Here is a 17,748-nt window from a genome sequence, read left to right as displayed (position 1 = left end):
AAAATCTCTGCACTGGCTCCCTGTCGGCTTCAGGGTTGATTTTAAGATTCTTTTAATAGTTTTTAAGAGTGTCCATGGCCTTGGTCCTTTTATCTCAGACTTGCTTTTAGCTTATGAACCTCCCAGAGCCCTTAGATCCTCAGGCGCGGGCCTGCTGAGGGTCCCTAGGGTCAAGACAAAAAACCACGGCGAGGCCTTGTTCAGACACTACGGACCTCGTCTGTAGAACAGCCTGCCTGAGGATGTGAGGGCCTCATCCACTGTTGAGGTTTTTAAAAAGAGACTAAAGACTCATCTATTTAACTCAGCTTTTAATTAGATCTCATTTGTGGGATTTTTGTTTTTACTCTTATATTTTATATGCTATTTTCTCTGGTCTCTGGGGTGGGGGGTGCTGGGGATGAGTTGTGCCTGTGCTGCATAGATGCTGACACCCCGGCTAACAGGAGGACAGGGCGGACGGCGCCTTCTGGGTTCTCTTTTCTTTAGCTCTGTCATTTGTCTTTTACTTGTGCTTGTTTTTTGTGTATTTTATTATGAGGGGCTTATTTAATTATTGTATTACATGTGTAGGGATTGGTTTTATTGTATTCTTGTTTGTTTTTATGGAAAGCACCTTGAGCTGTCTGACATGAAAGGTGCTTTATAAATAAAATTTATATGAAATTTGAATATCAGAAATGTGTTCTGAGTTCCATGTTGTCTGTGGTATATCCCACGGGATTTTCTTCTTTAGGAAAATGGGTCTACATGGGTCTGTGTTCTTATGGGTTGAGCTTGAAATGATATTTCTGAGTATTTCTTTAATTAAATCTTGTGAATCATGAACAGATGAAAAAATGACATTTTGAAACCTTGTCACATCCGCCACCCAGGCCCTGGCCTGTGATCGCCCAGGGGGCGGTTGTTCCCTGCCTGCTGCCGTGTGGCGTTGGGGATTCCGGCTGCCGCGGCTGCTGCGGCGGGGGTCTTGGTGTGGGGATGGCTGGGCACTCTCCCTCCGTCTTTACACATTCCATCATCCATTTTAGAGGAACATATACACTCACCTGAGCACAGGTGTTATCTCACCTTTGCACTTATAGTTTGCGTGATTGAAGGAAATATTTCACACTAGTTGGTTTAAAGGCATAAGTATGCGTGTGAACACTATCTGTTTTGTGTACATGTTGACATGTGGACATTTTTGCAGCTAGCAGGTGTGTTGATAACATTTGAGTGTGTGTGTGGACAGGCCCCGCCCTTTTTGTACTACATTTGAACCTTACCGTAATGATAAACAACCAGTAAACTTGTTGCTTTATGCTGCTACATGGTCTTATCCCCCCCTCCTATTAGCACCCTCCTACCCCCCCCCTACCCCCCTCTCTCAAACATCCCTCTCTCTTCTTCCCCTCTTTCCTTTTCCGTCCGGTCCAACACAAAAGATTTTCAAAAACAATTAAAATGAAAAAAGTTTGGCCTCAATTACAAAAGGGGGTTTATTCAGACATACCTCTGGTTCGTCTGAAGATTAATAACCCCTGTTGTTAAAGTAAAATATGTCCAACACAAGAGGCCTTCAGTTCTCATCTGTCTTCCCAGCTGTTGGACAGGACAAAAAAGAAAAAAAAAAAAAAAAAGAAAATAGAAAATCCACAAGCTCCCGCCCACAACTCAGAGGTAAATTTCTGCCGCTCTGCAGAAACTATGTCCCAGAAAACAACAGCTTTTTGTTTGATTTTTTGGCTCAGAGCAGCAAATTCTAATTAAAAGACCACTGGGAACGCTTTTACAATAACAGAGGATGTATAAAAGAGGATTGGAGAGCATCTTTAGGTATAGATGAAGCAGAAATATTGCTTACCTTTTTCTGCTCCTTCGGGGTCTTAGGGGCCTTCTTCTTTTTCATCTTCTTCTCTTCTTGTTCAGGGTCAGAGGTGATGGCAGGGTTGTCTATTCCACCTTTCCAGGGGTCAGCTGGGGAGAGTAACGGGTCTTCTTCACTGCCTCTGTGGGTCCTTCCCTTTTTCTTTTTCTGCGTGGCAGGACACGACTCCTCCCCGTCGCTGTCGGAGTGGAATCTACTCTGGTAGGCCTTTGTCTTACTGAACAGAATTTTCGAACGATGCTTGTATTTTGATGGCTGCCTGATAGCCTGAGACCTCCGATCAAACCCATTCTCTTCCTCTCCTCCTTGGAGGCCATGCAGCCCAAAGGAGTGTTTAATTTTGACCAGGCGGCTGTGTGCATCATCAGGCACTGCATAAATATCATCATTGTGGATTCCTCTGGACTTTAGCAGGGTATCCACAGGATCTGCATAGTTGTCTGATGCTTCCACATCCTCCGTGTGCGTGACTGGACCACGCTGCGGCCTGCGGTTGCTCCGCATGCCAGCCTCAATGGTTTTCAGCAAGTTTGGGTCTAACTTCTTCACACTAGGCTTAGGGAGAACCGGTTTGGGCCGAACAGGTGGAGGCACTTTGTGGTTACGTTCATATTCTCCAACAGGTGTGCTGTGAACTGGGTATTCGTTCCCCTCTAGGTCAATTCGGTACTTGGCTCTGTCGCTGGGCGTAGGGAGAAGTTGAACATCGTCGCCAATTGGACTGTAAGGTGGGGGGGCCTCGTTGTCTTCATCTGATTCTAGGAAGTAACTGTTGTAAGCAGGGGAGCGGCTGTGTGGTGATGTGGGAAAGACCTCCTCACTGGCTCCAGTGGTGCACTCCCGCGATGAGGTGTCGAACAGGAATGAACTCTCAATGCTCAGCTTCTTCTCCAGCACTTCGTTAAAGAAAGGTGTGAATACCTCTGTCTGTCTGTGATAGTGTGACAATGAGTACAGGGCTGTAAACTTGGCGGTAATCTCTGTGGCAATGTGCTCCCCCTCCGTCATCAGCTCTTTGATGGAATCGTTCTCAAAAAAATCGGCCTGGCTGTCTGTAATTGCCACCATTTGGACAGGGATCACATCATGGACTTCAGCCAGGAAGGCCCGCAGAGTTGCCATGGAGGCTTTGCGTTTGGCAGAGTAAACCAGAATATAACCATGAACCAACTCGTCTTTACGGACCCCTATAGCAGTGTGGTAGGAAAGCACAGTGACTTGGATCCTCCTCCGCCTTTCTCCAATGATCTTGTCCAGTATCAGGGTGTTGCTCTGACCTGGCGGACCCGCACTGCAGCAGTGAGAGTCTAGGAAAGGTGAGAGGATGAGGTCAACGCTGAAGGGGTCCCAGCACATAGCACACATGACTATCCTGAGGTCCGTCTCTGCCATGTCTTTTATACAGGGCAGTGGAGCAAAGACGTCAACATTATGTTTGAGCGCTTCCAGCACTGCTCTCAGGCCCTGCTTGATCTGGAATTCGGTAAATTTCCGAGGGAACGCTCCAGAAGGGATGTCAACAAAGGTGCACTGCAGCTTGTTGGCCAGCTGTTGGCCCTGGTGCCTTAGAATAGGTATGTTTTTGCAAACATTGTCCCTCTGATTTGCGAGAATGAGGATAAAAGTCAGAGGCGGAGAAAACTTCTCTCTTCGACTCTGCGTTAGCTCCGCTCTGATCCGGCCTATGCAATCTCCAATGGAGTTTAGCGACTCGATGGAGTTAAACACGCAAAAGCAGCCGTGTGGTTTAAAGGTGGCTAACCATGTATGGCTGAAAAGCAGCGTGGAGTTAACGTCGACAGAGAGAAGCTCCAGTTCGTAAATTTTGCCGTCGAGGGTGTATTCGTCATCTGTGGACTGAGCTCTGATCTCATTGGCTAGTTCCTGTGAGAGACCCTCTTTTCCCAGGAGGCAGAGGTTGATCTTGTCAATGCTGGCGCTGCTGTAGTAGAAATTTGAGCGCCCGTGGTCGAGCTGCACTAGTCTGTTCATCAAAACCTGCTCCACCTTAATGTCCACACAGTTCTGCCCACTCAGGCATGTCTCCTTTGTGGGGTGGTACACGAACCCAATGTGTTTGAGAAGAAGTGACTCTCTGTCTGGGGCCAGCTTCTGCAGCGCTCTGTATCTGGGCTCCTCACTCAGCACACTGTGAATTTCTGACATCTTGTCGCAGCTCGGGGTCGCATTCAGGTCCAAGTCGTAAAACAGCTCGGCGTGCTCAAAAAGCATTTCCTGAAAATCCTCTTTGGCCCTTTCAACTATTTCCTGTTGGTGTCGACAGTAAACATCTCTCCTATCTGATTCTGTGATGTACTTGTAGGCCTCATCTTCCATGACGAAGCACATGACTTCCTCCCAGGACTGACCCGGGCTGATAAAATGAACCCTTTCTAGTGTCTTTTTGAAGCGGTCTTTCATCTCCATCCGTCTTTTCTCTGACACTAGGTGCTGGACGTGGTTATGGTAAATCCTCTCAGCATCAAATGTGTTGAGGAGGTCAAAGGGTATCCGGCGGTCACTGCTGTCAACGTGGTCCGTCTCATCCCAAGGAGTATGCTCCAGTAATACGAACCAACACTGGAAATCAGAGCGATTGCGAATTATGCTCTGCGCCTCGTGCCACGAAAGTTGCTCAACCTCCTCTAGGTTATTAAAGAGGTTGCTGAGGGTTTTTGGCAGTGTTGTCAGGTATTCCTCCCTCCTCTTTCTAATGTGTTCCTGCCTCAGTTGTGCAATGTGCTTTGTGAACATGTTATGTGCTTTCCTGGAGCCCTCCAAAGTGATGAACTCTTCATAGTCTGTTTGCCCTTTCAGAATATTTGTCACAGTTTTCCAGGTTGTATGATAATCTCTCACTGTGTTTAGTATCATCTTTTCAAACTTGTCTGTTGCAGAGGCCACTAACTGTCGCTGGACCTTGAAGGCCTCCAAGTATGGCACCGTTTTTGGCTTTCCTCTAGTTTTATCAAGCTGCTGAGTAAGTGCACTGAAACACAGCTCTATGTTAACATTGCATCGGGCTGATGTTTCAATTAGCATTACATTCTTCTTGTTGGCAACAAAAGCCTGCAGGTCCCTCAGATGCTGGTCCACACACTCGTCACATTTAGTGGCAGCAACAACAATGGGTTTCTTTGACTTTATAATCTGAGAGTAGAGGCTGTTAACAAACTTAATTTGGTCATCAAACTTCCGATTGCAGCCCTTGCTGACGTCAACACAGATGACAAAGCCATCGATGTTCAGTTTCCCGTCAGGCATCTGCTTCTGGTCAAAGTCCTGTTCCAGCCCCAGCTGGTCAGTGCAGATGTACATCAGCTTCTCTGCCGACTGAAGCTTTGTTGCTGCAGCTCGTTTGGTGTACGGCTGCAAGTTTGTACTCCGGTGGGGAAGAAATGTCTGGTCATCTATGAACTCTGTTTGTTCAATGACGTTGATTTTGTACTCCAAACCCTCGTCCACTCGATGGGACACCTCCCCCCAGTACAGAAAGTGGTCATTGTTGACAACACGCCCCCCAAAGTCTATTGTGCTGAGCACTGAGGTGTGCTCGGAGTGGTAACTGTCCGCGTCAGGGCGCACATAGCGGTTACACAGGCAGGACTTGCCCACACCGCAGTTGCCCTTCTCTTTTTCTGTCCCCGAGAGGCCGACCACGCTGACGGCAAATGCTGGGGGGCGTGCATCCTTGTTCTTGGCCATTATGCCCCCCCACTCATCTCCAACGCTGTTACTGTCAGGAAAAAAAGATCAAGATATCATTCCGGTTCTGCTTGTCGGTGGGTCGGAGGCTCCGTTCCAGGAAGTGCTTCTCTCTGGATCTCTATCAGCCGTCTCCTTGATGCTCTCGGAGCTGGAGCAGACCAGCCAGCTTAACCCTGTATCACCTCCCTGCAAGACACCAAAACCACAATTATGCAAAGGCATAAAAAAAAGACAATGTATACAACTATCTGTGACCAAACAAATCACTAGATGAAGAGCAGTTCATGGAGGACGATGTCCCTTTAAAAAAACAAAACAAAACAAAAACAAGAAAGGTTGCTGTTAAATTCACAAAGTAGAATAAAACGAATTTAATAAAGTCATGTGACATAGTAAAAACCCAAACCAAGAGGGTTTCTAATAAACGTCAAAAACAAGTCAGTTGTTTCAAAATCTGCAATTATAGACGTCTGGGAATGACAGCAAACGTCAAACAGTAATTTTATACAAATGAAAAGAAAGAGTGACTCATTCAAGAACTCTGCTCACTGATGACACTTTTCTGTGGCAGAAAAAAATGGGGCTTTTAGTCAATCTGTGCCGAGGCGAGATAAAAATGGCATGCGACTTCAGCCCTTTGACAGCCACTGACCTAGAAATGATCTGTGCAGCTACCAAAACCTGACAGAGAAGATAAATCCATTTAGATTGCCTTCATAAGCAGTACAACTCAGGGATATGTTATCATCTTTAGATGTATAATCCAGATTAGTTTGGTAGTTGATGTTTTTCTCTGCTTCCAAAATAATTAACAAAAAAGACATATATAGTTTAAGCTGATTAGCACCGCTGATGGCTTATGCAAGTATTCAGCTGAATCCAACTCCAACATAATATCTTAAAGTCCCACTCCGATCATTTTTTGAAGTATTGTTAAGTTGTCTTTTGATTATGATTATGCTGTTTTTAGCCTAAATCAAAGACTGTGAAGTTTTCTAGGACATAGTTTTTGCATTGCAGCAGAGGTTTATCAGAAATTCCACCTCTGTGGCAGGACCATTGGCACGGCGCAACCACGCCCCCCCTTCCAGTCGCCCATAACTGAGAGCTCTATTTACGCTCACTTATAGCCCCAGCTCGGACAAATAAAAACAAAGATGTACAACGATCAAGTCATCTACAAGTGTACGCATCAGAATAGAGAAGAGCAGGGAGCTTGTGGCCCGTTGAATCTTGCTTCTACGTCACAACTACAAGCTTTCTCACACTGTAGGGCTGCACGATATGAGGATAACTCGCGATACGCGATATTAGTGATCAATATTGTGATGGCGATATAGCTTGTGATAAAAGAACAAATAGCAAAAACAACAAAAACATTTCCATATCACTGCAGAAGTTTAATTTAAATAAGAATCAAATGATCTTAAATTATTCTCCAAAGTGCAACATCCAACATAAAAGCTCTGATTGGTCAACAACGTGAAGGGCTCCATCTGATTGGTCTAATGCATAAAAGGATTTATTCAATTTATTAAATACTTCAAGTTGCCATAAGATTGTTTTAGCACATTTAAGGTTAAGATGTTTGCTGACTTTTGCGATATGGATATTCCACAGCTTGAAATCGGGAATAAATTTGCGATTAATTGTGCAGGCCTACCACACTGTATTCTTTCATCTGCTCCTGATTCACAACACTTTGATTAAGTTAAATTTAGAAATTAAATTTTAGACTTAAATATCTTAGTAGAAGTTTTCCATCACAACAAAAATGCCACAAAAACAAGTTAAAAACACAAAAAAACAAAGTGGGTCGTTAAAGACCCACTCTGATGAACATCGTGCAGAAAATATGTCTTAAAAAACTACACAGGTTTTTTGATTTGGGCTAAAAATTGCATAAATCGTTATCAAAAGACCACCAGGGATGATTTTACAATAGATCATAAGATGATCGGAGAGGGACTTTGAGCAATAAGCTATAATGAAAGTGAAATTGCAAAAACGTGCGGTCAGCATTACTGAAGTTAGTTTCCGTCCGTCAAAAACATGTCCAGGCACCACACCCGGATGCATTTGAAGTCTGCTGTGACAGAAACCTGACAACCCAAAACACACAGCTGATGATTTCTCATGGAGCAATCACAGGAGTTCAGCTGTCATCGTCACAAAAAGCCCGTTGAACCTGGGAAGCGGCACTAAAAACGCTGAAACTTGAAGAGGGTTGCTCCAATAGAAGCTGTGACATGTCAGTACATAAAAGAGATGCTTTCGGGGAACTGCTGCTGTGCCCTTTCAGCGATTCACACAGATCAAAGAGAGACATTAGAGTCGAATCTCTGTGCGTTTACTCACGGGAAGCTGCAATCTCCAAATCAGCTGACTGACAACTGCGAGGAACAACATGCAACACCGCTCGGCCTCACACATTCACACAGCGCCCTTTTCTTCACTGTTCCTAAGATGATACAGGGGCGCAGCGGAGCTGTCGCACAGCACCACGAAGCAGACGCACACAAATACACAACAAAAGCACTGCAGGCCCAGGCATGGATGCCACTGTGCGTCTGAGTGTGCGATGACAAAAAGCGGCTGCGGTGGTGTTTTAGTTCATCACATTGACATTAAGAATTAAAAGAGGTCTGCTCAGAAAAACACACACAATGACTGCTGTCAAAACTAAAGATTGAAAACATCCACAAAGGCTTTGTCAGCACAGCAAATAACCCAGGAACAAATCAGAAGACATGTTCTTATTGACTGAAAGGGGAGGGTTTTTTTTAAGCAGTGGTTTACTCCAACTATCCAGATGACTTTTGTATTCTTACTTCAAGAGCTCCCTTTTCCATCAAACACACCCAGCGCATGAGCATGAGATCATAACCCAGGAGTGAAAACCAACCAGCCGGTCTGTCAGGTTTACAACAACAAGCCTGTGCGCAGCAGAAACATTACACACAACTGAAACAGGGTCTAGGATGAACGGCCTCTGAAGATAACAGCATTGGATACATTCCAATACTTTGAGCAGCGCACTTCTTTAACCAACACCCCTACCTCTGTATACCCAATCAAACTGTGAGTAAAAACCCAAGAAAACAGTGCAATAAAATGAAAGCAACATGTTTATGTTTTTCCAATAAGGTTACTGAACTGCGAATCAGACAGGGAGGAGTTTCCACATCTGAAGACACTTCCTGTGGTTGTGGAAAAGAGGTTGCCCTTTTACACGAGGGTCAAGCGAATGCACTGCATCAAGCAGACAACATGAGTTCAGACCAGGAAGAGAATCCTCTTTGAGCAAAATAATATCTTTATTGGCAACAGACCACTTCAACCCTTAGGAAGATCAGCAGAAGCACTCCTGATGTTTATAGTAAAGTCACAGCTGATTTCACATGAAGGGGTATGGGAGGCCAGGAGAAAGAAGAAAAGAAAAGGACATAATGTTCTTTGGTTCATAGAGCCTACTACACAGCCAGTGGTGGCCCTTCTGGGGTTCCAAGGCTTCCTCATTCGCACCTTCCTAGTTCATTGCAAACAAACCCATGTAACTATAGATCTCTTCAGTCATTGGTCAGGAATTATGAGGGCGGGGCAAAGCATCTACAGGCAGAAATTGGAAATGGAAGTACTGTGCTTTGCAATCCTTGTAGAGGTAGTTCACCAATTCAAATTGTATATTTCGCTGAACAATTTTGAATGTCTATATTAACTAGGGGTGTAACGATGCACATAGTTGAACCAAACCTTTTCGGTACGGCAGTTTCGGTTCGGTTCACTTCTGAACCGTTTCGGTACGTTTTTTCTTTTTTTCCCCACATATGCATCGTAACGACCCAGCTGCTTGGTTAGTCATAGCAGGGAAACGAGACCTGAGCTGCTGCTAAACTAGATGCTACTAAACTAGCTGCTACTTAACTAGCTGCTACTTAACTAGCTGCTACTTAACTAGCTGCTACTTAACTAGCTGCATTGACTGTCCTTGCCCCCCCATACTCCACAGGCCCTCAAACAGTCTCAGAGAGAGTAGACAGAGAAATAGATGCTCCATCTCCTTTCCAGCATTAAACCCCATTATTATGAAGAAACACCAACAGCGTAACAACATGAACCTCACTTCTCTTCATAGCTCTCTCAGTGATGGTGAAGAATTCAACACACAAGATTTCACACTTCCCATGAGTCTTAGTGGCTATAGGCGGGGCTAACCCGCAGTATTAACTTTGCGCCGAGTAATGTTAGCCGTGAGTTTCCTCTGAGACGCTATTAGATGACGGACAGTAAGCATGTAAACATGGCTAATGCAGATGCGAGGCCAGAGATGAGAACCACCCCCACCCCCATCTCCTTATGCTCTCCTGTGTGGGGGGAACACTTTGGCTTTGTTGTCACCATCCATGAAGGAAAAAGACAATTGGATAAGTTGAATGCTGTGTGTCGACGTTGTTACACAAAGATAGCGTATGCCACAGGTAACACATCTAATCTGTTAATGCACTTAAAACAGTTTCACCTGACTGTAACAATCGGGTCTACGAGAAAAAAAATGTGCAAGTTGAAATGTTTTTTTCAGGCCAGTGTTAAATATCCAAAGTTTTTGGTTCCTGGCAGCCAATAGTTTTTCTTATTTTACTAACCAGCAATAATTATTTATTGTTATATAAAACCAATAAATGGATTTTGAAAGTAATTTTTTTCTGCCTTGGTTTTTTGTACCCAAAAATACATAGATAAAAACTTTATTAATCTACCAAGGCAGAAATTCAGGTGTCCGGCAGCAAAACACACACAATAAATAACAATAAAATAATAGTTCATAAAATAGCAGTTCATATCAGGCAGATTTGTTAAACAGCAGTACCGAACCGAAATGTACCAAATCGAGCCCTATGAAATTCGGAATCGAACCGAGTTGAGATTTTAGCTTAGCGTGACACCCCTAATATTAACGTCAGGTACAACCCTTGCTACTTTGGTATGGCATAGGCATGCTGGAAGGTGGTAACTGAGAAGGCGTTGGCTAAGATAAGTGTTTATGACATATAGATTGTCAGAAAAACAGTGAGAAGCAACGTCTATCACGTTACAAGCTGTTGTAGTAATGCAGCATCCATCCAACCACATTTCAATGGGTTTCTGTGTCTCATAGTTGTGGTGTTGTGTCATTGTTTTTAAGAGAATTCTGTTAGGGAAAATACAAAGTATTTCTTAGGCTGACGTCACAGCAGCGCTGCATGGGTGCCACATAACGAGACACAGAGAAGCATGTAAGAAGTGGTGTTACAATAGATGTTCTAACAAGTAAACAGCTGGACCCTTTTTTCTGTTTGATAACACGACAATCGTTGCTTTACATCAGACCACAGCTTATCTGTTGCTTCCTACCTAATCTGTTTACATTACGAAATCCCCGGCTGAGGTGGCTGTTTTGGTTCTGTTGTTCCGCTTTGAGCACGGAGCCCATTCAGACCAAAGGAACTTGGTTTGAACCAGAACTGAGTCCGATTGGAAAAAAACTGGACTCTCGGGAGAAACAAACTCTGGTTCTGTTTAAGCGATAAAACGTATCCCATCTGGATACACCCTAAAATTCAGTAGATACCATAAGGGGCCGAAAATGTTTGGGGCAGCAGCAACGGCTATAAAAGATGTCCATGAAACACAGTTTCTTATCTGTTTTTTCATATCCTTAAGTAATATTTAATTACTGCACCACGGGCGGCCGTGGTGCAGCGGTAGAGCGGTCGACCCATGATCGTAATATTGCAGGTTCGATTCCCACCCTGCACGCCCATGTGTCGAAGTGTCATTGGGCAAGACACTTAACCCCACCTTGCCTCTGGTGGGAGGTTGGCGCCAGTGTTAGGGCAGCAGAGGCGCCACCAGTGTGTGAATGTGTGTGTGCATGGGTGAATGGGACTGTAAAGCGCTTTGGGCCTTTGAAAGAAGGTAGAAAGCGCTATATAAGTGTACGCCATTTACCATTAATATTTGATAACAGGAATGTTATTATTTAAATATGTTTAAAAAGCTGGAAAAGCTTCCCATGAAACAATTGACCAGCCTTCGTGTTTAGAAATCTCTCCCCTCTCATCTGGTTTTGTATTGCCAAGGCAACACAATAAATGCAAAGCATTATTAATTACACTAAATATGACACTGCAAAAAACCCAACTAATACTGGAGTTATAGTATAAAAATAAAAAACAGCCTGTCTTAAAATTGTCAGATGTTAAACTTTATTCCTGCAGGATGGAAAGATACGAGTACGTAACTCTAATCTTAGATTTGGCAATGACTAACTCCAGAAAAATGAAGAGATCAGTCCAACTATCATCAACACTGCTGGACCCTATCCCTTTGCTCACACTTTGTTCTGGCAATAAAAGCTCTGAAGACGTAAAAATAAACACAACTGAGTCGAGTTTTTGTTGTTGGTCCTGAAGCACATCAGCCTGCATTTAAATATGTTTTAAGGTTTGGAAACATCGGACAAGGAAAATTTACCGTTATACTTTTTCATTCCTTGTTATGAGGGAGGTTGAGAACTTTCTTTAGGGATAAATCACAGCTGGCAGAAAAATTAGATTTTGTTTTCAATATGAAGTAAAACAAACAAAACAGCAGTGCTGCTTCCTGTTCCCTGAAAGACTTAGAAAAAAAGACACTCAATAGTTCCAAGTATATGGTAAAATGGTGAATGGCGTATATTAGGGCTGCACGGTATGAGGAAAACTCGCGATATGCGATATTGGTCGAAAAAAAAAAACGAACCCGAGGCGTTTTTTTTTTTTGCCGCTTTGACGTGTGGCGTTTTTTCGCGTCGGTGTGCACACTCTCATTGGTGCCCTTTGTTTAGTCACGAGGCGTTAAACGTCGGCGAAAATCGCCGGCGAAATTCGTCCCGGTGTGAACGGGCCTTAAGTTATTCAAGTTATACAGGGATCAATCAGATACCTCAGTAAAAGCATGTGTTGCCTGTGGCCCCCACATTGAACCTTTGATAGACAGATTCTCCCTAGCCGCTTTAAGTGGTAGGGGTGTGCAAACAAGCTCGCTCCTGATTGGCAACAGTAGTTGCCATAGAAACGTTGACTCAGACCGACTCGGACCAATCACTGATGTCTGGCTCCAAATAGCGACGACCGTTTTGTGTTAAAATGGCGACTGAATGGGCTTGATTCCGCTATAGCGGGACCGTAAGGCATTTTCTATGGGGGACTACACACAGGTTTTTGGATTTTATCTGAATACAGCATAATCCTAATTAAAAGACCGCTGGCAACGCTTTGAAAATAGATCAATAGAAGATCGGGGTGGGACTTTAAAGGATTGTATAGAGACAGAAGAGGGCCAGGACTTGGACTTTGATGACATAAAGCGAAGCTGCAGGTAAAAATACTGTTAGGGTTTTGTCTTGTTTGTTCAGATTTCTTGTTGGTCACACAATTGGAGGGAACATTTCTCACCCGATCGGCTTAAAGCGAAGAACCAACACAGCCACCCTGCAGATGCAAACTGAAATGATGCCCACATTTTTTCCCTTCCCAATTTTTTCAGCATTTGTTTGCAGCAACAACAGATGCATTTCTGTGTAGGTGCTTATGAATGTAGTAGACAGGTGTAATGTGACATCACAATGCCCAGTGCATGGGATCCACATGAAGTTCCACACCTGAGCTGCTCTTAAAGCCTGAAATGTCCTCCTAAAGAAGGATGTTCTTGTTCTCACAGCCATGCATGGAGGAACTAGTGTCTTGCAAAGCATGAACCGGCTTTAAATGATCTATTACATTAGACCTTTAAATTTGACTATAGGAGCGCCACTTTCAACCCCTAAACCCCGTCCAGACCACAATAACTGACAGGATAAGCCATTGAAATAAGCTGTTTTGCATTTTCAAAGCCATAATCAAATAGTGGAATTGATTTTCCCTCTGCTATCAGCACACAGCCTCCTGTGAGCCTCAGGAAGTGAAGTGTGAGATGAAATGGAAGTTTTTCAAAAACAGAGGAAGAGCAGCTGTGTGTGAATGTAATCTGAATTCTCGGAACACCTTTCTGGAGCCAGCGTTGGTGCTACACTGTGAGCTGACAGTGGGATGTGCATCGTAATCATTCTATTCACCACGGGGCTGCAAGGCAGGATTAAGGTATCAGTTCCAAAGTCAGTTTGGATATGGCTAAATGCTGCAAAGCCCTGAAACACACCAAAACACGTCGTCAAAAAGGGTAAACCTTTGTCAGCTGTTCAAACATTTAGTCGAAAAATCCCCCACGCACTCACACCCTCAATCCAAAAGTGGGTTTCCAGCATAAAGAGAGGCCCATCTGTTTTGCATGAAGCATTCAGAAAGACTAACAATCTTTGTCCCACAGGGAGCGAAACCATGACTGAGACAGAAACTGCCTTTAAAAACAAGCGAGAGGTCTTCAGCCATGGAAAGAAAGGAGACCGTTTGGCTCCCCAAACATGACATGGTGTCCTCTCTATGAACAATAAATAATTAAAGAATAGAGATGGAAAGACTGAGCTGGCCTCTCAGGATTTCTCACTTTCTACTCTGCCAGTCTCTGACATTCATCCGCTGTACAATGCAAACAGCAAAGCTTTCGATTTCAGCTCAAACTCTGATCCAAACTGAAAAAAATACTTTGACCTTGAAATTGAAGTTAAGTATCTTTTTATCTGTAAAAACTGTTTCTTTTGAGACAGGACAAGATGTTAGAACAGCTTTGCCTTTTTTAGGTTGGCAGGAAAATCCGTCCTGCTAAAAGTTCAACCCCTCTTTGTTTGAAGTCCCACTCCGATCGCCTTTTGATGTATTGTAAAAGCGTTCCAAGTGGTCTTTTAGTTGTGAATACGCCGATTTTAGCCAAAATCAAAAATGTTTTCTATGACATAGTTTCTGCAGAGCGGCAGGAGTTGGTTAGAAATTCGCCTCTGGGTTGTGGGCGGGACTGTTGATGCGATTCGCAATCGCAAGTCAAATTGGTGTCTCTTTTATCGCATGACAAATGTGCTCGTATTTTTCTGTGATCCAGCTGGACGACTTGCTGTCCCGCTTAAGTCTGAGGGAGGAAAAAATAGGAATAAAATTAAACGATCTTTTTATTGTTGTCTCAATGGCAAAAAGAAAAATATTACAAAGTACAGGAGTAGAACGATCAGCTTCTCCTCCTGGTTTTGGACTCCACCCGCTGATCACACCCAGCACTTTACCAGAATCACGGCCATCGGGTCGATGCAGGGGCGTACTAAGGAGAGACCTGATCGAGTCTCCCTGCTCTTTCGGTGTCGAAAAGGACCCGGTGCTGCCCGCTATGGCTGGGATTGGGGACCAGTGCTAGGGGAAGAGCTCCGTGCCAAATGCGCTGTTGGATAGTACAGCCGAAAGGGACGGGTGAGGTCTGGTCTTTTTTTTAAAAAGGGATAAGAGGTTAAAAAACACGTCATTGGACTTTTCTAGAAATTATGCACAACCTAAATTCAAAGTGGCTGATAATAAAACTCTGATGACCCAGCATTCTGGCAGCACTAAAACACATCATTTATGCACAAATCTGCAGACGTGAAAGGAATCCCAAAACCTCTCATGCACTTGTAGCACTGGTGTGTGTGCAAATGTGGTTGTGTGTGTGTGAGTGTGTGTGTGTGTGATGCATCAGAATGGAGCAGAGCAGGGAGCTTGTGGCCCACCGACTGTAGCTTCTACGTCACAACTACAACCTTTTTCAACCGACATTTTCTTGTCTGCTCCTGATTCACAACGATTTAAATAAGGAAATACTAAGAAATGCAATTTTAGGCTTAAATGTCCTAATATATGTCCACCGTCACCAGAAAACGAAAGTGTCAAAAACACCAACATCAGCGCGAGTCTTTAAAGATAGAAATGCCAGAAATGACTGATTAGGGGAAAGTTTCAACAGAAACACTATACAGTTTTGCAGGAAAAGCTACGTCACCCCCTGCAAAGTCAAGTCCAGCCTGAAGCACACTCCCACAAATCTGAACTCCCCCTCTCGGCGCTCTGACGTCAGAACAATGGTTTGCAGGCCAGCTGACCCAGTGGAGCCCAGCATCACTGCCGGGCCTGTCAGCACCGATGGCCTCATACTGTCTGCAGCTGCTGAGATCAGCACAAGGATTTGACAGCGAGTTACAGCATCACCCCCCCTCTGTATCCATGCACACACACACACATTCCCATCCTGTGCAGGAATCCTCATGCATGGATGTGGTCTTTACGTCTCCGGATGGGTGTTTGACCCAACTTTAAGCATAAGGCAGTCATCACATCTTCTAGCTGGGGAGAGGAGCAACAAAACTCGATGATGTGAATTAAGATGAACTTTCAGCTGTCTGGGTTTACGGACACTCCAGCTTTAAAACTGCTCAAACCCCAGTCTGGACGATCATCGGGGAGGGGGGCGACTAATACCTGGAGTTGACTCGTTTATTCCAGGAGCAGAAATCCATGCAAAACGCTGGGACACAAACGCGCAAGTTGAAGTTGAGGCTTTTGGGGGAACCGCAGAGTTCGAGGGAGGATAGTCATAGTGGGGAGCTGCAGCAGGAGACTGCAGGAGCCCGGCACCGCTGTTCCGGAACGGTTCCGACCCAACCGCCTCATGGCGGTGGACACGTCCTGAAGGAGGACGGGGAGAAACTCGACGATTCTTGCCGGGAGCAGCCCCGCATCTGACCCCGCTCACATTCACCTTCACCTCCGGCCCCCTCCAGCCTGAGCCGGACCCCCCGCAGTCCCCCGCAACGTGCCAACACAACGCGGGGCTGACCCTCCCCCAGAAATTTAACGGTACCGCTAAATCATGAACTAAGGCGGAACGAGGTGGGAGTGAGACGTGAACCGATCCGGGAGGGGGGTCGCTGAGTTCATCAGTGAAGTTAATGCGTCAGTGCTCAAAAACTACAACTGACACAACTGCTGATGTTCATAGAACCGGGACAAAGACTGAAAACCTGGACTCGGCTCGGTTTGGCCCTGATACTCCGCGAAGGAGAGAAAAAAACACACATTTCCGAGCCCCACCGGCTAACATTAGCCGAGCGCTGCTAGCCTAGCTAACGTGCCAGGAGGCTGGCTGGGTTAGCTCCGAGCTAAGGCTAACAGCGGGATTAAAGATCCCGGTCCGGCCTGCTTGAGCCCGCCTGTCCGTTTTCACGCACTGCCCCCTCTTGACACGGGCAGCGGGGTGGCGGGCACCGCTTTCGCCCGCATCGGAGTGTGCTAGCTTAGCCGCCGAAGTCCGCGCGGAGACATTCCCCTACCCACCTATTAACATGGTCGCTCCCCGGTCCACATACCACGGATAGGAGGATGAAGCATTCCCACGTCCACACGGCTACAATCCTCGCGATCCGCGCACGCGACAGCTGCCGAAAAGACCCGAGCAGGTCCGCTTAAGTTTCACATGTAGTCCGCGTAGGTCCGGGTCGGCCGTTTAGCCCGTGTTTTAGTGTACTTGGGTGCTATTAGTGTGGTATGCGCTGAAAGCTGAAACCTGCCGCTGTGAGCTCCCTCCTCCTCCTCCTCCTCCTCCTCCTCCACCGGCGCTCCCTTCCTCCCTCTCTTCCTCTCAGCCCATCCCTCCTCTCTACCTCTCCATCCACACCTGAACGCGTCCTCCGTGGGATCTGACATCATAATGACACGATAATAATAAGAGAAGAAAGGTTGGTTCCCGCGTGAAGGAACGCGTAGTTACACCCGTACTGCACCCGCAGGAAACAAACCTGGAAACCTGCTTATTTATTCTGTTAGTTTTAGTATAAAATATTTCATGAATTTAATTTCATGCATTTAATCCTATTCTCAATGGTATGTTTCTATATTCATCTTATGTCTCTAATTTTAGTATCTTATCATGATTTTAGCCCCAGTGTTTCTTGTGGGGATCTTTCCTGCTGTGTCCGTGGTTGTTACCCCTTATTGCTGGGGCAGCTGGAGTTTGCCCCTGCAGCCTCACGGCCGTGAAGTGGACCCCTCTGCTGTCCCGGTCTGGGTGGGCATTGTGGTCATGTTCCAATGGCCAAGCTGGCTCCTGGTATGAAGAGATTCCCAAATACTGTTTCCTCACAGCAGAGCCAAGCCTGAAGTTTCTTTGAGGAGTTACTTTCATCAGTATTCATTGTTTGT

General features: G+C 45.2%; 1 protein-coding gene across 2 annotated transcripts in view; it reads right to left on the bottom strand.

The window, feature by feature from the left end:
• The window catches only part of arhgap5 (Rho GTPase activating protein 5), a 55,589-nt gene extending 38,440 nt beyond the window's left edge, over positions 1 to 17,149 (bottom strand). Inside the window, exons 1-2 of one of the 2 annotated variants that reach the window (XM_023952064.1) lie at positions 16,885 to 17,149; positions 1,847 to 5,764 (exon numbers count right to left, since the gene is read on the bottom strand). In XM_023952064.1, coding sequence (XP_023807832.1) covers positions 1,847 to 5,575 — 3,729 coding nt within the window. In that variant the 5' untranslated portion in view covers positions 5,576 to 5,764; positions 16,885 to 17,149. The remainder of the gene's footprint in view (positions 1 to 1,846; positions 5,765 to 16,884) is intronic. The other variant, XM_023952065.1, reaches the window with a different exon arrangement.
• Between the last annotated feature and the right edge of the window lie 599 nt (positions 17,150 to 17,748).

This window comes from Oryzias latipes, chromosome 22 (assembly GCF_002234675.1).
Source record: "Oryzias latipes chromosome 22, ASM223467v1".
Lineage (NCBI taxonomy): Eukaryota > Metazoa > Chordata > Actinopteri > Beloniformes > Adrianichthyidae > Oryzias > Oryzias latipes.
This window is presented reverse-complemented; position numbering and strand designations above follow the sequence as displayed.